We start from the raw sequence: 20,676 nt of genomic DNA on the forward strand, positions 1-20,676 counted from the left end.
TCATTCTCCAACTCCCCCCGAGTTAATAAGTTGATTTTTACCGTTTTGAAATCCATTCAGCTCCTGTTCTGGCGATATCACTTTTAGCGTAGCTTAGCATAGATCATTGAATCCTATTAGAGCAATAGCATCAGGTTCAAAAATGTCCAACGAGTTTCCATATTTGTTGTATTTAAAACTTGACTCTTCTGTAGTTTTATCGTGTACTAAGACCGGTGGAAATGCAAAGCTGCGAGTTTCTAGGCTGATAAGATTAGGAACCACACTTCCAATCCGGCGTAATAGTCAAGGAAGTTTGCTGCCGTAATATGGCCGAAGCAGGCGGAGTATTATCAGAAATGAGTTCCCAGCTAGTTTAGCATTTGCACATGTGCTGCGTGGTATTACTGCTCCTGCTTCGGCCATATTACGGCAGCAAATTTCCTTGACTATTACGCCGGAATGGGAGTGTAGTTCCTAATCTTATCAGCCTAGAAAATTGAAGCTTTGCATTTCCACTGGTCTTTGCACACGATATAACTACAGAAGAGTCAAGTTTTAAATAGGACAAATATGGAAACTCGTTGGTCATTTTTGAACGTGATGCTATTGGTCTAATAGGATTCAATGATCTATGCTAAGCTATGCTAAAAGTGATATCGCCAGAACAGGAGAACTGCTGAATGGATTTCAAAACGGTAAAACTCAACTTATTAACTCGGGGGGGAGTTGGAGAATGAGCCTATTTCCAAAAAAAAGTGGAGTGTTCCTTTAAAGTCTGCACTTCAATTTCATCTTGATTGTATCATTTTTAAAACTATTATAGTGGCATACAGAGCCGAAATTATGAAAAGTGTGTCAGTGTCCAAATATATATGGACCTGACTGTATATATATATATATATACCGGCAGGTAATTATATATTTATAATAATTTAATTCAAATAGAATATGCAACTTATTTTGTTTTAAAGTGAGAAAACAGTCCTTGTCCTATTTGATCTTTAAAATTCTCTCTCCTTGAGCATGCATTTCCTTTTTCATTTTTCCATACTTCAGTGTAGCTTGACTGCAGTTGACTGTGGAAATCATTTACTGAATAGGAGTTGACTAAGTAACTATTGCACCACCCTTATCTGTTAATTATAAATTCCAGTTTTTCAGTAGTGTCAGAGTTGTCCGACAATAATTTATGCATGCTACTATATTTGGTCCCGTAGATCTAATCCCATAATCTCATTGTGGATTCAACGTTAACCACCACGCCCACTCGGAGAAGCATGAGCTCACACAAGAGACCTGTCAAGGCTCGGCCCGATTCTGACACCAGTTTCTCCACGGCCCGTGAACCCAACGCACCAGGCGTGGAAGAGGGCCCTGGACTCCTGGCCAAGCTAATGGAGCTTCCCGTCGCCCGTCTGTCCCGACAGCAGCTGAAAAGGCTTGAGGAGCATAAGTACAGCAGTGCGGGACGGTCCCTTCTGGAGCCCTTTATGCAGGGGTACTGGTGTTGGCTGGTCAGCAAAGTGCCTCTCTGGATGGCGCCGAACCTCATCACCATAGTGGGACTTGCTACTAATATTATCAGCACTCTGATACTGGTATACTACTGCCCTACTGCCACTGAACAGGTATGCTGCACTCTTTCACTGCAACCACTAGATTCCATTACAGGTTTTAACAGATCAACTACAAATCCTAATATGTTTAGCTGTTATTTTAATTTTTAATAATTGTCATTAGTCTAGTCTAATCCAGTTGTCATTATTTAGCAGCAGTTACAGTTGACAACATTGTTATCTTGGTCAATTGTTTATTTTTTATTATATTTGTTTTATTTAGACAGCAGTTAAACTGATTGCTATGGAAGCCCATTTGCGCCACTGGATAAAAAAATAATACATTTGCAACATTTTTATCTCACAACTTCATCTCGCAAGCGTGGGTTTGTATCTTAAAATTCTGACTTGTTCTTCTTACGATTGTGACTTTATTTCTAGCAGTTGTGAGTTTAAATCACAATGCTGAGTAAAAAAGTCAGAATTGTCACAAAATATCTTGCAATAGCAAGTTTATATCTTGCAGTTCTGAGAAAGAAGTCACAATTGCAAGACATAAACTCGCAATTCTGAGAAGAAAGTCCAAATTGTGCGTTTATATGTGAGTTTGTCTCGCATTTAAGACTTAATATCTTGCAATTCTGAGTTTATAACTCACAATTGCAAGTTTATATCACACAATTCTGAGAAAAAAGGTCAGAATTGCAAGTTTATATCTCAATTCTGACTTAATCTGACTATAACTCAAAATTTTGAGTTTATATTACTCAATTATAAGGAAAAAGTCAGAATTCTAACTTTATATCTCGCAATTCTGTCTTTATAACTCGCAATTGCGAGTTTGTATCACGCAATTCTGAGAAGAAAGTCCAAATTGTGCGTTTATATGTTTGTCTCGCAGTTCTGACTTTTTTTCTCGTATTTGCGACTTTATTTCTTGCAATCGTTAGTTTATATTATAAAAGAAAAAAGGTCAGAATTGCACATTTATATCACAATTATGAGAAAAAAGGTCAGAATTACACATTTATATCTCAATTCTGACTTAATCTGACTATAACTCACAATTTCGAGTTTATATTACTCAATTCTAAGGAAAAAGTCTGAATTGTAACTATATCTCACAATTCTGACTTATAACTTGCAATTGCGAGTTTGTATCACGCAATTCTGGCTTAATCTGACTATGACTCAAGATTTTGGGTTTATATTACGCAATTCTAAGGAAAAAGGCAGAATTGTGACACTATATCTCGCAATTCTGACTTTATAACTCGTAATTTTGAGTTTATTTCACGGGATTTTTAAGAAACAAGTCACAATTGTGAGATATAAACTCGCTATTCTGAGAAAAAAGAATTATGAGTTTATATCTTGCAATTCTGACTTTATAACTCACAATTATGAGTTTATATATTGCAATTCTGAGATTTAAGATAAGAAATCACAATTACCTTTTTTTCCTGTGGCGGAAACAGGCTTTCATAGATTGCAGTGATCATTATAAAGATATTTTCTTTTAGTTGATTTTAATATCATAATAATCTATGAATATTTAGTTGCTGTTACAGTGACCACTATTAATACATATTTTATGTTTTTGTTGCTTTTAATATCAGTTTAGTCAATTTATGAATACTAAGTAGCATTTACAGTAGTCATCTTAATGTGTGTATGTTTTTTTTTATATCAGTTTTAATTGAATTATGGATATTAAATCGTTTTTGCAGTTGTGTTCATCAGGTCACACTTTACTTTTACAGCAGTCTTCTTAATAGTATTTATTTTAATTTTTAATCAGTTTTAATTTAATCAGGAATATTTTTGTATGTTTCACTCTGTATAATCCTGTAAGGTATGTAACTGTCTGTTTGGTATGTGACTGTCTATATGTAAATTGTCCCTGCACTGTCTGGAGCTCGCTCCCAAGAAATTTCACTCACCTAGGCACAGGTGCTGAGGTGATGTGACAATAAAAGTGATTTGATTTGATTTGATTGAACAGCTGTTGCAGTGGTCATCAATAGGATATTTTTTTGTTGACTTTAATATCAATAGAGTGTTTTCATGACGCGCCATCCATCGGTCATATTGGTGGCACTGAACGCAAACAATGCCACTGAAGCGAACAAAACTTGCATGTTTTGCTGATTATTGCTGCTAAAATTGGTCAATTATTGTCATGTTTTGGGTTGTACCAATCGGTCAGACTGGGAAAAACATTTGGAGTACTATAGACTGCCAAAACTTATAACAAATCAACGAGAAAAGTGCAAAAAGCGTTTGTGGTTGGCCAAACTGAACCAGGATTTCCAGGGCAAGAATCTTGACAACATTCGTGTTTGTTCTTATCATTTATATAATTTGTTGCTTATTTAATTAGTTTTAATTCAACTGGTTGAAGATCAGTTTTACTCTAATTATAATTGTTCAGTAGCTATTACAATTACAACCTTTTTGATGATTTATTTTGTTACAGTGGTCACCATTAAAGCACTGTCTTTTTTGTTGATTTTTAAATTCAAGTTATGAATATTAATCGTTGTAGCAGTCATCTTTTTGCCAATTTTAATATCAGTTGAAAATGCACCAGCTATGAAAATACTCACCAGTGGGATATGTTTTTTTTTTTTTTTTTGCAGATTTTAATATCAGTCTAATTGTAATTACGAATATTTAGTAGCAAGTGCAGTAAATTCATGGTTTTACTTCTTCCCCTGCCTCGCATGTACTCTATGAAGGCCATAATTTAGTATATTCAGAGCTCTCCTGAGGAGATAATTGCTGTGGTCTGTTTAAACAGTGCAATAAGATACTGTGTATTGTCAGACACAGCTTGTTCTGTCAGCTGTAACAGCCTGTGTTTATCAGCTATAACAGTCTTATGATTCCTGCTGTTATGGAAAACATCTACATTGCTCAAGTCTGCAATACGACACCCACTCTCTCTCCACGTACCATTAGTATCCACAATTAGCTTTATACAGATAAAACTACACATTTATATCCACCTTTGTGGCAGAAAGCATGTTGGTCATTGCTTCACAAAGTGAAAAAGCATCCAAGTGGCCAAAAGTTTAAGACTGTTTTATCTTTTCCAGGCACCAACGTGGGCATACTTGGCCTGTGCTTTGGGTCTGTTCATCTACCAATCATTGGATGCCATAGATGGAAAGCAGGCACGGCGGACCAATAGCAGCACTCCACTTGGCGAGCTTTTTGACCATGGCTGTGACTCCCTCTCTACAGGTCTGCTTATTTTTTGTGTATGCAGATATAATCAGCTGCTATGATATTACACTTAGACATATGCCATTCTGTTTTATTACTTTATTACTAAATTTACTCTAGAGATCGAGCCCTATACACTTCAGTAGAGATGTATGAATCAAAATATATTATCAGTTAATATAGACAGATGATAACCTTAAAACCTAAAATTCTAGACCCATTGGACTTAAAGGGAAAGTTTACCCAAAAGTGAAAATTACTCCATGATTTACTCACCCTCAAGCTATCCTAAGTGTATAAGTGTATCTTTCTTCTTTCAGATAAATACAGTTGGAGTTATATTAAAAAATGTCCTGGCTCTACCAAGCTTTATAATGGCACTGAATGGCTGTTGAGATTTTGAATCCCAAAAAAGTGCATTAATCTATCATTAAAAAGTACTCCTCACAGCTCCGGGGGGTTAATAAAGGCCTTCTGAAGTGAGATAATGCATAAATATCCAGATTTAAAACTTTATAAACCGTTGTACACGGTTAAATCTTCGTTTTGTACTAATTCGTGACTAGTTTTTTGATTTGCTCTCTCCTCTTCATTTCAGCGTTTATTAGAGATTATGAATTAGTTTTTCTTAAACAAGTGCATTTTTCTTACACAAACGTATCGATTTGCTTCAGAAGGCCTTTATTGTCCTCCGGAGCCATGTGGAGTATTTTTATGATGGATGGATGCACTTTATTGGAAAAATCAACACCCATTCACTGCCATTATAAAGCTTGGAAAAGCCAAGACATTTTTTAATATAACTAACCGTATTCATCTGAAATAGAAAGTCGTAAACACCTAGGATGGCTTGAGGTTAAGTAAATCATGGGGTCATTTTTATTTTTGGCTGAACTATACCTTTAAAAGCAAAAACTAATTCTAAAAGGTTCTGTTATTGAATGTTTATAAAATGTTTGGTTTTTGTTCTCATTTTTGGGCATGTGTTCTGTGCATCTTTAAATAGACGAGAAATATATCTTACATGTGTATAAATGATATTAATGTCTTGCGTAGACGATACTTACTGTTTTGTTTTGTGTCTTTCTTTGATGCAGTGTTTGTGGTCCTGGGCACATGTATATCAGTTCAGCTGGGTACTTACCCTGACTGGATGTTTTTCTGTTGTTTTGTGGGCATCTTCATGTTTTATTGTGCCCACTGGCAGACGTATGTTTCTGGAACGCTGCGCTTTGGCATGTGAGTGAAAAAAGTCCTCTCAATCTTAATTGATGGCTCCTGTACTTTACGTTCAATACACAGATATTATATTTGAACATTCTGTTCTGATTATGGGAAAATGGCAGCTTTCAGACAGCCGTTGTACTCTTGATAAAGCACTACAGAAGGGAAAAGCTATATTTGAGTGAGGTTAATAATTAACAAATTTTATTTCATCTTTTAATCACTTTCTTGCTATTTGCTTGTGCAGAATTGATGTGACTGAGGTTCAAATCTTCATTATAAGCTTGTACTTACTGGCTGCCATTGGAGGAACAGCTTTTTGGCAATCTGTGGTAATTGAAATCAGTCCTAATTTTTTCATATTTTGGTCATATGATTAGGCCATATGCTCAAGGACAAATGTGCTAAATCTACATATCATGATTGGCATGTTGCATGTGTATAATAAAATGCTGAATTTCTTTACAATGAAAGTTCAATGAAAAGCACTCGTGTATGTGATGTTTGAGGATATGAGAGATTTGTTTTTAATCTTTCAGATCCCTGTGATAAATATCCAAGTTAAAATAATACCGGCCCTTTTAACTCTTCTGGGTGCCATTTTCTCCTGCACAAACTACTTCCGGGTTATATTTACAGGCGGAATGGGCAAAAACGGATCTACTATTGCGGTAAGTTAAAGCTAAAAAAGGATTTCTGTACCACCAAACAGAAATGCTAAAGTACAAAATGAAGAGTAACAAATTGCAGAGTGACAAACATTGTCGTTCATTGCTTGAGTTTAAAATTCATAATTTTGTGTTGTTTAATGTATTATTAATTTTTAAAAGTAACCTATTTTTTTAACTGAAATTAAATTAGTTGTTCACTCAAGTCAACTGGACAAAAATAAGCCATTTTTTTTCATGTAGTATTTATCAGACATCTAAAGAAGGCTGTTTCTGACACTGAATTGAAAAAAAGGTATTTGCGACTTTTATTTTGCAATTTTGCCTTTTGTTTGTAGAATTGCGTGATGCAAACTTGCAATTCTTACTTTTTTCTCAGAATCATGAGTAATAAGGTCAGAAAAGTTCTGAAAAAGACTTTATAACTCATAATTGCAAGTTTAAATCACAATTCTGAAAAAAGCAAGAATTGTACATTAGTATCATGCAATTCTGGAAAAAGTCAGTATTGCAAGTTTGTCATGTAATTCTGAGAAAAATTATCAGAATTGCCAGTTTGTATCATGTAATTCTAAAAAAAAGTCAGAATTGCACATTTGTATCACAATTCTGAGAAAAAAAGGTCAGAATTGCATGTTTGTATCATGCAATTGAGGAGAAAATATCAGAATTGCAAGTTTGTATTATGCAATTCTAAGAAAAAAGTCAGAATTGCACATTTGTATCACAATTCTGAGAAACAAGTCAGAATTGCAAGTTTGTATCTCACAATTCTGAGAAAATAGGTCAGAATTGCAAGTGTGTATCATGCAATTGAGGAAAAAATATCAGAATTGCAAAATTTGTATCACAATTCTGAGAAAAAAAGGTCAGAATTGCGAGTTTGTATCATGCAGTTGAGGAAAAAAAGTCAGAATTGCAAGTTTGTATCTCACAATTCTGAGAAAAAAAGGTCAGAATTGCAAGTTTGTATCATGCAATTGAGGAAAAAATATCAGAATTGCAAAATTTGTATCACAATTCTGAGAAAAAATGTCAGAATTGCAAGTTTGTATCATGCAATTAAGGAAAAAAAGGCAGAATTGCACGTTTGGATCACGCAATTCTGAGAAAAAAGTCAGAATTGCAAATTTGTATCACAATTCTAAGAAAAAAGTCAGAATTGCAAGTTTGTATCACAATTCTAAGAAAAAAGTCAGAATTGCATGTTTGTATCACAATTCTGAAAAAAAAAAGATCAGAATTGTGTTGCAATTACCTTTGGTATTTTTTTATTCAGTGGCGGAAACAGGCTTCTATAGACACATGCATCATTAAATGTACATGCTGTGAACTAAATTTAAAATAAAATGTCTTTTTAATGTATGTCTAAATTAATCACACACCTGTTTTTCTTCTTTTATTAGGGAACAAGTGTTTTGTCTCCGTCCTTCCATATAGGAGTGGTAATCACACTTGCTCTAATGATCTATAAGAAGTCATCAGTGCAGCTATTCGAGAGACATCCCTGTCTCTACGTCTTAGCGTTTGGGTGTGTCTCGGCTAAACTCACCAATAGACTAGTGGTAAGATCCTGAATGACATTAGTATACTGTATTTATTTCAGCTTCACTAAATAAGTACTATTTTTAATTGCAATGTATTGCTCCTAACTAGGGCTGTCGCGATAACCGCAATATCGCAATACCGCGCTATTGACGTGCATAACCGCAGAGGAATGCAACAACCGCAGCAACCGCGATATTTGCCTGTTTTCTTTTTTCCTAAGGATTTGCCCTTCTCACTTAATGCCTGTGTGCTGAATATTAAATTAGTAATAAGTTAGTAATGATAACATAATGTGTTTATTATGAGGCTCAGTAGATATGCACTTAACAAGCCTAAACAGACAGCGAATGAGAGAGAGAGATCGACTGAGCTTGTGCGATTACCTGCGTCTGTTTTTCAGACCAAGTCAGGTATGTATGTGAAACTAGCTTGTCATGTCCAAGGAAAGTGAAATCTCTGTCCCAACATCGATGCTCTGCTGGTCAGCTGAGCCTTTAAAAGTGGCGATTAAAGTTAAAATGATTTCAACTTCGTGTTTCATTACGTCTCTCTTTGAATAAATAAACGTTTTTGAAGGTGTAGTTGAATGAACGATTTAAAGACTTAAAGATAGTCTCTTGCCTCCATCTTGTGGCGTAAAAATGAAACTGCACTCACTGACAGCTCGTCTAGAACACGCAGGTGAAATACTGACAGAAAGTCTCTTGTCCAGTCAGACTCGAGGGTGCGCGCTACCTGTTGTATACACGAAGATTTCAGATGCAAAGCCTCTAAATATGTCTGACATTTTTCTTCAAAATTTGCATTTCTTTCTGGCTAGGCTTCTATGTAAGTACTGTTTACTTTACTTCATGTATCAACGCGATTTGGTTTCGGTTTACTTCACTTCATGTATCAACGCGATTTGGTTTCGGTTTATTGATTTCTGAACATGACCTTACATTGTAACAGCCTACACACAATTTTATATATATATATATATATATATATATATATTTGGCGGTAATACCGCATACCGCGCTACTGAGCCACTCAAAATTACCGCAAGGGAAATTCCTTAACCGCGACAGCCCTACTCCTAACACATGAATACTGTTGGCAGATTATTATTATACCTCTACATGAACTGTTTTCATATAGTTGGCAGGAAGAATTATGGCTTGTATGCGAACATAAAACTGCTTTTAGTTTGGTTTTATGCACATTGTAGCATAAATACTTGGCATTGTTGTCTAGTTCATATCTGTAAACATCTGTCATACTGAAACCACATTAGCATCAGTTATTGTAAATGTCACTACAGTCACATCTGATTTGTTATCCAGGTTGCTCATATGACAAAGAGTGAAATGAATCGCTATGACCTGTCTTTCACTGGACCAGCGCTGCTGTTTCTGAACCAGTACTTCAACAGTTTCATCAATGAGTACTGTCTTCTGTGGGTCGCACTGGTACGTTTAAGATCTGCATGAAAATATGGATTTTCCTTGCTGATTTGAAATAAAGAGCTCAGTGTAGTATGTAGACATACTTTAATTTTCACATCGCATGGCTTCTTGCACGGTCTCTTGAGACTAGTTATTGAAACGGAGTTGAAACAAAGGTCATGGTTGTGACGTCACAAGTCATCATGATATCAGATTTGCCACGATTTACATTCTTAATAAACGTTCCTGGTTATCTTATGCACAATTCGTAAGTGCACATTATTTCAAATTAAAAATATAATAACTCTTTATAGGCTATTTTAACAAATACATTGAGGTATGTATGGAAGCCAGTTTCTGCCATTGAATAAAAAAATAAAGTTAATTGCTACTTTTTATCTCACAATTCTGACTTTTTTTTCCCTAAGTTCTGACTTTTTCTACAATTGTGAGTTATAAAGTCATAGTTGTGTCATAGTTGTGTGAAACTCACAAGAAACACACACGCACGCATGCACACACACACACACACACACACACACACATATATATATATATATATATATATATATATATATATATATATATATATATGAATTATATTCCATAATTCTGAGGTCTAAATTCTGACTTTATAACTTGGAATTGCAAGTTTGTCTTTTAAAATTCTGTCTTACAATTCTAAAAAAGATAAAATATCAAGATTAAGTCTCTCAATTCTGAGGGAAAAAGTACAAATTACATCGCAATTCTGACTATATAACTTGACATTGTGAGTTTGTCTCACAATTCTGAAAAATAAAGTCAAAATTTTGAGTTTGTCTCACAATTCTGAGGAAAAAAGTACAAATTACGAGATTTATACATCACAATTCTGACTTTATAACTTGGAATTGTGACTTTATGTCTGAGAAAAAGGTCAAAATTTTGAGTTTGTCTCACAATTCTGAGTAAAGTACAATTTGCAAGTTTTTACCTGATTTTTACCTGCAATTCTGATTTTATAACTTGGAATTGTGAGTTTATGTCCCACAATTCTGAAAAAAAAAGTCAAAATGTCGAGCTTATGTCTCACAGTTCTGAGGAAAAAGGTATAAATTGTTTATTTGTTTGTTTATTTCTTACAATTCTGAGAAAAAAGTCTAAATTCCGAGTTTATGTCTCAGTTTTGAAGAAAAAAAAGTACAAATTGCGAGTTTTTACCTCGCAATTCTGACTTTATAACTTGGAATTGACAGTTTATGTCTCACAATTCTGAGAAAAAAGTCAATTTCGAGTTTGTCTCACAGTTCTCAGTAAAAAAAGTATAAATTGCGAGTTTACATCTCAGTATTCTGACTTTATAACTTGGAATTGCAAGTTTATGTCTCACAATTCTGGAAAAAAGTCAAAATTTCTAAGTTATGTCTCACAGTTTTGAGGAAAAAAGTTAAAATTTCGAGTTTACATCTCACAATTCTGAGGGGAAAAAATACAAATTGCGAGATTTTACCTCTCAATTCTGACTTTATAATTTGGAATTGCGAGTTTATGTCTAACAATTCTGAGGAAAAAAGTATAAATTGCGAGTCAATACCTTGCAATTCTGACTTTATAACTTGGAATTGCGAGTTTATGTCTAACAATTCTGAAAAAAAGTCAATTTAGTGTTTATGTCTTACAATTCTGAGGAAAAAAGTATAAATTGCGAGTCAATACCTTGCAATTCTGACTTTATAACTTGGAATTGCGAGTTTATGTCTTACAATTCTGAAAAAAAGTCAATTTAGTGTTTATGTCTTACAATTCTGAGGAAAAAAGTATAAATTGCGAGTCAATACCTTGCAATTCTGACTTTATAACTTGGAATTGCGAGTTTATGTCTAACAATTCTGAGGAAAAAAGTCAAAATTTCAAGTTTGTCACACAGTTTTGAGGGAAAAAGTACAAATTGCGAGTCAATACCTTGCAATTCGGACTTTAAAACTTGGAATTGCGAGTTTATGCCTCACAATTCTGAGAAAAAAAGTCAACATTTCAAGTTTACGTCTCACAATTCTGGGGAGAAAAGTATAAATTGCGAGTTTATACCTCACAGTTCTGACTTTATAGCATGCAATTGCAAGTTTATATCCTGTAATTCTGACTTTGTAACTTAAAATTGAGTTTGTTTCACAATTCTGAGGAGAAAAAACAAATTGTGAGTCTATACTTGCAATTCTAACTTTATAACTTGGAATTGTGACTTTGTCTTACGATTCTGAGAAAAAAAAAGTCAAAATTTCGAGTTTGTCTCACAATTCTGAGGAAAAAAAGTACAAATTGCAGGTTTTTACCTCGCAATTCTGTCTCACAATTCTGAGGAAAAATGTATAAATTGTGAGTTTATACCTCGCAATTCTGACTTTATAACTTGGAATTGTGACTTTGTCTTACAATTCTGAGAAAAAAAAAGTCAAAATTTCGAGTTTGTCTCACAATTCTGAGGAAAAAAAGTACAAATTGCAGGTTTTTACCTCGCAATTCTGTCTCACAATTCTGAGGAAAAATGTATAAATTGTGAGTTTATACCTCGCAATTCTGACTTTATAACTTGGAATTGCAAATTTATGTCTCACAATCCTGAGAAAAAAAGTCAAAATTTCGAGTTTGTCTCACAATTCTGAGGAAAAAAGTACAAATTGCAAGTTTTTACTTTTCAATTCTGACTTTATAACGTGGAATTGCAAGTTTATGTCTCATAATCCTGAGAAAAAAAGTCAAAATTTTGAGTTTGTCTCACAATTCTGAGAAAAAAAGTCAAAATTTTGAGTTTGTCTCACAATTCTGAGAAAAAAAGTCAAAATTTCGAGTTTGTCTCACAATTCTGAGGAAAAAAGTACAAATTGCAAGTTTTTACTTTTCAATTCTGACTTTATAACGTGGAATTGCAAGTTTATGTCTCATAATCCTGAGAAAAAAAGTCAAAATTTTGAGTTTGTCTCACAATTCTGAGAAAAAAAGTCAAAATTTTGAGTTTGTCTCACAATTCTGAGAAAAAAAGTCAAAATTTCGAGTTTGTCTCACAATTCTGAGGAAAAAAGTACAAATTGCAAGTTTTTACTTTTCAATTCTGACTTTATAACGTGGAATTGCAAGTTTATGTCTCATAATCCTGAGAAAAAAAGTCAAAATTGAGTTTGTCTCACAATTCTGAGAAAAAAAGTCAAAATTTTGAGTTTGTCTCACAATTCTGAGAAAAAAAGTCAAAATTTCGAGTTTGTCTCACAATTCTGAGGAAAAAAGTACAAATTGCAAGTTTTTACCTTGCAATTATGACTTTATAACTTGGAATTGCGAGTTTATGTCTCACAATCCTGAGAAAAAAAGTCAAAATTTCGAGTTTGTCTCACAATTCTGAGGAAAAAGTTAAAATTTTGAGTTTGTCTCACAATTCTGAGGAAAAATGTATAAATTTGCGAGTTTATACCTCGCAATTCTGACTTTATAACTTGGAATTGCAAGTTTATGTCTCACAATCCTAAGAAAAAAAAGTCAAAATTTTGAGTTTATGTCTCACAGTTTTGGGGAAAAAAGTACAAATTGTGAGTCAATACCTCGCAATTCTGACTTTATAACTTGAAATTGCAAGTTTATGTCTCACAATCCTGAGAAAAAAAGTCAAAATTTTGAGTTTGTCTCACAATTCTGAGAAAAAAAGTCAAAATTTCGAGTTTGTCTCACAATTCTGAGGAAAAAAGTACAAATTGCAAGTTTTTACCTTGCAATTCTGACTTTATAACTTGGAATTGCAAGTTTATGTCTCACAATCCTGAGAAAAAAAGTCAAAATTTCGAGTTTGTCTCACAATTCTGAGGAAAAAGTCAAAATTTTGAGTTTATGTCTCACAGTTTTGGGGAAAAAAGTATAAATTGTGAGTTTATACCTCACAATTCTGACTTTATAACTTGGAATTGCGAGTTTATGTCTTATGATTCTGAGAAAAAAAGTATTTTTTAATTTTTTGTCTCACAATTCTGAGGAAAAGTATTCATTGCGAGTTCATACCTCAGAATACCTCATACCTTCATACCATTTTGACTTTATAACATGAAATTGCGAGTTTATGTCCCGTAATTCTGACCTCATAACTTGAAATTTTGAGTTTATCTCACAATTCTGACATTATAACTCGCAGTTAACTTTTTTATTTTTTACTCTGTGGCAGAAATTGACCTAGAAATATGTCTGACTACAGAAGTAAACTGCATTGTAAAGGAGGTTTCACGTTGACGTTAACATTTCATCATTTTATTCACCTATTTAGCATTTAGCAACTTATTACTCATTTCACATGTGAAGATACTTGCTAATCATATCAGAAGTATAGAAGTCTTAAGATAACTGTAGCATAAGGGTTCAAGAAACCCAGAGGGGAGAAACTGTATAAAAGTGTAGATCTTAGCTCTTTAATTGTAGGACGTCCATGATCTTCACCGTTATTTAACCTCAAGCATACTTCCAGAAAAAGCTGCTTTTAAATTTTTTATCTTGCCACATCAAAAATGCATTTGCCATGCTTTAGCTTTTCCTCTTTGTTTGTAGATGCTGTCAGCGTTTGATCTGGTGCGGTACTGCGTGAGTGTCTGTAACCAGATTGCCACACACTTAAACATCCGTGTCTTCAGCATCCAGCCTCCGTCTCCATCCAGAGTTCTGGCAGACAGAAGAAATCACCACTAACCTCTCGTCCCCTCACCCTCAAACAACTCCAGTAGGTCGCGCACTTCAGTGAATGTGAAACAACTCGCAGAGACCGAGCCCAAATGGCTGCAGTTACGAACTTTGTTCTCATAATGAAGAGAGGATATTTGAAGGAAGAAAGGGATTATTAAAAAGAACATACATCTTACGGTTAGAACACCATTCAGTTGTCAGTATTTTGTTGTTAGATGACCAGTTGTTTGCCATAGTTAGGATATTTGCCACAGATGCCACAACTATGAATGTTTAAATATTTTTATTTTTCAGTTTTGATGTTTTATTTTTTTTCTTTGATTTTTCTGTTTTTGTTTTGGACCAAGTATTTTGTCTAGCAGTGTAGAATTCATTCCATTAACAGACAACAATCCATCTAAATGTAATTTTGTAAATTACAGAAATCTATAGGTGTTAACTGCAACATTAAACGACAAAATGTAAACGTAAATGCCACTAGTTCACTGTTACCAATACAAAGCTGTGCTGTTGTCTGAGAGGAGCAGAGAGCATTCAGAGAGGTAAGACATGACATCTTATGCTAAGAAAAACAGGCTCAAGAGTTTTCATCAATATTTCAGAAATTTCAAGAATTTCACCTTTACAAATCCTGCTAATACAGCCTCTCATCTGATGTTATTCAGTAAACTATGGAAGCCCTTTTGCGCTACTCAATACAAAAAGGTAATTCTGACTTCTCACAATTGTGCCTTTTTTCTCGCAATTGCGAGTTTACATCTCGCAATTCTGACTTTTTATCTCAGAATTGTATAATACAAACTTGTGAGATATGAACTCCCAATTCTGAGAAATGAAGTCAGAATTGCGAGATATAAACTCACAATTCTGAATAAAGAAATCTGAATTGTGGGATATAAACGGCCAATTTTGACTTTTTTTTTTTCTCGTAATTGTGAGTTTACATTGCAGCTATGAATTGTGGGATATATACTCACAATTCTGACTTTTTTTCTTAGAGTTCTGAGTTTATATCTTGCAAATCTGACTTTTTTTTCCCTCAGAATAGTTTATATCTCACAATTCTGACTTTTTTTTTCATAATTGAGAGTTCATATCTCCCAATTCTAAATTTTTCCTCAGAATTGCCAGTTTATATCTTGCACTTGTGACTTTTTTCTTCAGAACTGAGTTTATCTCAGAAATTGTTACTTTTTTCCTCAGAATTGCAAGTGTATATCTTACAATTCTGACTTTTTTCCTCCAAATTGAGTTTATATTTTGCAATTCTGACTTTTTTCCTTAGAATTGCACGTTTATCTCAGAAATTGTTACTTTTTTCTTCAGAATTTAGTTTATATTTTGCAATTCAGACTTTTTTCGACCAAACTGAGTTTATATCTTGCAATTGTGACTTTTTTCCTCAGAATTGGGAGATTATGTCTCAGAAATTACTTTTTTCCTCAGTATTGCAAGTTTATATCTCACAATTCTGACTTTTTTCCTCAGAATTTAGTTTATATTTTGCAGTTCTGACTTTTTCCTCCAAATTGAGTTTATATCTTGCAATTGTGACTTTTTTCCTCAGAATTGCGGGTTTATATCTTACAATTCTCAGAAAAAAAGTCAGAATTGTAAGAAGTAAAAAATTGTAAGAAAAGTCTAAATTGTGAGATTTACCTTTTTTGTTTGGTGCGGAAACAGGTTTTCATAGTAAACTAATCCAGACAGTATGTATCATTTTTCTTTCTGTGCATTTGTTACTTTGTGTTTGTAGTGTTTTGGAGGGTGTTATTATTATTATTATTATTATTATTATTTAGGCATACCAGTGTCACAAAATGATAAAAACTGTATTAGAAATGGTATTTTGATAGTGCCATATTTTCCTAATATTACCTGGGGCCAAGATAGACGTCTAGAATGGTTATGAGTTACACTGTACATATATGAACCCTTAATAACAAGCATTAAAACCTTAAAATCAGTGTTTGTGCTCTAAATACATAAGTTAATGTGAACCTGTGCTAATTTATTTTTGTGCCTTTGATTTGTCACTGTCGGTATACTCCTATGCACAGTAAAAGTTGGACTCAGCGATTTTGATATTTTTTAACCTCTTGTGTAAATCGTATTTCGTTTGTAAGCATCATACTCCACATAGATGCAATTTCATATTCCTGCATGTTGCGTTATTAAATTAGCAAATCAGTCATTATATATATTTTTTACCTTCATGCCAATTAGTTTTAAAGATCTGGATTTTTTTGACCGTTTTTTATCGCAAAACAATAGACTTTAACTCTGCAGTTCTGTATCGGGTGCTTCCATGAGTAGATTCTGAACAGAGTGGCCGAACTCCTTGTATATTTCTCCAAACGCGTCGTTGTTTTTGCATCTACCTCTGAGCAGTTTCTTGTACGTGTTATTTTAGTCTCTCGGTTCGGGACTTTTATTAAAAATGTTTTAACCCTGTTATGAATGTTATTTAAGTGGGTTTCCGTGTATTTGTGTTTCTCCCCTTTTGTTTTTTTTATTTTTATACACGCTATCCGTTCACCGGGGCCGCTCTGAGGTCAACCAAAGCTGCAATACACGCATAGTTGAAGAAAATGATGTCTGTCACTGCAACTGCATTTGCATACATGTATAATTTGTACCTCGACCAGGATTTTTGTTGTTCTGTTGATTGACAGCAAATACTTTACTTTATAATAGACTAATGGTCATGAAATAAAGATTGTTATATTTATGTTAACAGATTTCTTGATCACTGCCTCGGTTTGTTTTCGTATACTTATGTTAGCAAAAATTTTAAATATTGCTAAAACTGTGATAGTATGTCAATGATACTACAGTAACACTGCGTAGTACTGTGTTTTTCTGTGAAGTGAATTTTGGAGCAACATACAGTCAAGCCCGAAATTATTCATACCCCTGGCAAATTCTGACTTAAAGTGACTTTTTTTTATTAGAAATGACACAGACGTCTCCCAGAAGATAATAAGACGATGTACAAGAGGCATCATTGTGAAAAAAATGATTACTCATCTTTTATTTACATTCGAACAAAAAGTGGCATGTCCAAAATTATTCATACCCTTCTCAATAATCAATAGAAAAGCCTTTATTGGTTATTACAACAATCAAACGCTTCCAATAATTGCTGACCAGCTTTTTGCATGTCTCCACTGGTATTTTTGCCCATTCATCTTTAGCGATGAGCTCCAACTTTGGACATTGGATTTAAGTCAGGACTCTGGCTGGGCCACTGCAAGACGTTAATGTTTTGTCTGCTAACCATTTCTTCACCACTTTTGCTGTGTGTTTTGGGTCATTGTCGTGCTGAAATGTCCACTGGTGCCCATGGCCAAGTTTCTCTGCACACTTCCTGATGTTGTTGTTGAGAATTTTGATGTATTGCTCCTTTTTCATGGTGTCGTTTACTGTGATTAGGTTCCCTGGTCCACCGGCTGAAAAACACCCCCAAAACATTAGGTTCCCACCACAATGTTTGACAGTGGGGATGGTGTTCTTAGGGTTGAAGGCTTCTTTTTTATGCCAAATGAAGGCTACATCATTGTGGTTAAGCAATTCAATTTTTGTTTCATCTGACCATAAAACAGAAGACCAGAAGTCTTCTTTGTCCAGATGAGCATTTGCAAAGGCCAAGCGGGGTTTTGTGTTCCCCCACTAGAGAAGTGGTGTCCTCCTTGGTCTGCATTCGTGGAACCCAGCGGTGTGCAGTGTTTGTTAGACTGTCTGCCTTGAGATGTTGCCACCAGCAGAGCTCAGATTCATCAGGATGGCCTTGGTGGTGATCCTTGGATTCTTTTTTTTACCTCTCTCACTATCCTCCTGGCCAGCACAGGTGTCACTTTTGGCTTCCGACCACGTCCTCTGAGATTTTTCACAGTGCGGAACGTCTTGTATTTTTTAATAAAACTTCGCACTGTAGCCACTGGAACTTCAAAACATTTATAAATGGTCTTATAGCCCTTTCCTGATTTGTGAGCAGCCACAATGCGCAGCCGCAGGTCCTCAGTGAGCTCCTTTGTCTTAGCCATGACTGTCCACAAACCAGCTGTTTTTCACCTGTTGAGTTGATTAAAACAGCTGTTCCCAATAAATCAGGGTAATTAGGATGAACAGCTTGGACTATTTGGAATGGTATAGAACTTTGGATTTTCCCATAGACTGTGACAGTTTGCAAAGGGTATGAATAATTTTGGACATGCCACTTTTTATTCAAATTTAAATAAAAGCTGAGAAATATTATTTTCCACAATGATGCCTCTTGTACATCGTCTTATTATCTTTTGGGAGAAGTCTGTGTCATTTCCAGTAAAGAATAAACTTGCTGGCTGAATAAAAGTAACTTTAAGTCAGAATTTGCCAGGGGTAGGAATAATTTCGGGCTTGACTGTATATACTTGCATAAGCAGTAATTGTTCTCTTTATTTAGTCACATTTGGAATTTCATAAGCCCTTAAGTATTTTATAAGAGCTCCAATACTGTGCTTTTTGTAAAAGAACAGTGTGTATCTTTTAGCTACAGTCACACAGTCTTTGACTAATGAATCATCTCTATTGTGGAGCAGTTAATGTGGGTCTTACCCGCCTCCAAATTCTAACCAACCTAACAGTGTTTGGTCTGGCCTTTCTGACCACAGTGATCTTTAAATCCACATCAAATCCATGCGCTTATTCTACATTTACTGTAAAACTATTTAATTACCGTAAACAAAACTGAAACTCATAAATCGTTTGTGTCAAAATGCGTATAAAATACACTACCAGTCAAAAGTTTTTGAACAGTAAGATGTTTTTTAAAGACGTCTCTTCTTCTCACCAAGCCTGCATTTATTTGATCCAAAGTACAGCAAAAACAGTACATTTTTGCTATTTAAAATACTCCTGTGATCAAAGCAAAAATTGCAGCATCATTACTCCAGTGTTCAGTTTCACATGATCCTTCAGAGTTCATTCTAATATACTGAATTGCTGTTCAAGAAAGAATTTATTATTATCAGTATTTAAAACAGGTGTGTAAATTTTTAATTTTTTCAGGATTTTTATTTTTTTGATGAATAGAAAGATCCAAAGATCAGCATTTATCTGAAATTAAAAAGCTTTTGTAACATTATGCACCATCAAAAGCTTAGATACAGCTGTTCAACATCATAATAAATGTTTTTTGAGCAGATAATCAGAATATTAAAATGTTTTCTGAAGGATCATGTGACTAGCCTGGAAAAATCCAGACCCAAATCTATTAAGATTAACGGTGCGTTCACACTGGCACGTAGCGAGCGGGGCAAAGCGAGCATTTTCAATTCATTCATGTGGAAGTTGAGCGTAAACGGTCGCGTGGTGCATTTTGGGATTGGAAGCGTTGCGGAGATTGCGTTGAGAGCGGCTGAGAGCGTCAAAAGGTTGGGCATTCCTCAACTTTATGCAAATTTCGAGCGCAAAACGCCGGCGACAACCAATCGCTGTGAAGAGTAGGCAAGGCAAGATTATGACGCGTGTTTCTGAAACTGGTGGATTGCTGAGCTGAAAACACATTATTGAAAAAGTCAAGCAAAAGTAAATGTACTTTGCATGTTTTCATTATATGCTACAGTTTAGTTTTCGAACCGCCATTAAAAGAAGACAATGGAACATAAATAGGGTGTGTGTGTGTGTGTGTGTGTGTGTGTGTACCTGGTATTTATCACGTTGTGGGGACCAAATGTCCCCACATGGATAGGAATACCAGTAGATTTTGACCTTGTGGGGACATTTCTCAGGTCCCCATGAGGAAACAGGCTTATAAATCATGCACAATGAGTTTTTTTGATGAAGTAAAAGTGTGCACAGTCTCCTGTGAGGGCTAGGTTTAGGTGTAGGGTAGGTGTAGGGCGATAGAAAGTACGGTTTGTACAGTATAAAAACCATTATGCCATGGAATGTCCCCATAAAACATGTAAACCCAACGTGTGTGTGTGTGTGTGTGTGTGTGTGTGTGTGTGTGTGTGTGTGTGTGTGTGTGTGTGTGTGTGTGTGTGTGTGTGTGTGTGTGTGTGAGAGTTTTTACTTCTGAGAGCGCAGAAAGTGAAATCACGCTGAATGAGTGTCAGCTGACTTTGGTCACAGGACTTTTGGGAGAGCATCACACAAAACCTCCAGCGATCCTTCGTATTTTAGAGGCACTAGCCCACTCTAACCACCTCTGATCTTTCTCTTTTTGTTTCTGTTGTGAACTTTCATTCCTGTGTGACTAAGTGAGTTTTCCCAGACGATATTGATGTCCATTTGATTTGGTGATGCTGAGTCTCAGCTGACCTGACGTCCCCTTATTTCTGTTTGCATGAGAAGGGCGTT

General features: G+C 34.8%; 1 protein-coding gene across 1 annotated transcript; it reads left to right on the forward strand.

The window, feature by feature from the left end:
- The first annotated feature begins 1,204 nt into the window (after positions 1-1,204).
- On the forward strand, positions 1,205-16,528 carry LOC141286854 (choline/ethanolaminephosphotransferase 1-like). The gene is made up of 8 exons (XM_073818967.1): positions 1,205-1,610; positions 4,640-4,787; positions 5,867-6,008; positions 6,241-6,325; positions 6,533-6,664; positions 8,068-8,226; positions 9,535-9,660; positions 14,200-16,528. Exons 1-8 carry the CDS (start codon positions 1,260-1,262, stop codon positions 14,335-14,337), a joined length of 1,281 nt encoding a protein of 426 aa, XP_073675068.1. The 5' UTR covers positions 1,205-1,259; the 3' UTR covers positions 14,338-16,528.
- Positions 16,529-20,676: the final 4,148 nt, after the last annotated feature.

The sequence above is a fragment of the Garra rufa genome, chromosome 15, assembly GCF_049309525.1.
Source record: "Garra rufa chromosome 15, GarRuf1.0, whole genome shotgun sequence".
NCBI lineage: Eukaryota > Metazoa > Chordata > Actinopteri > Cypriniformes > Cyprinidae > Garra > Garra rufa.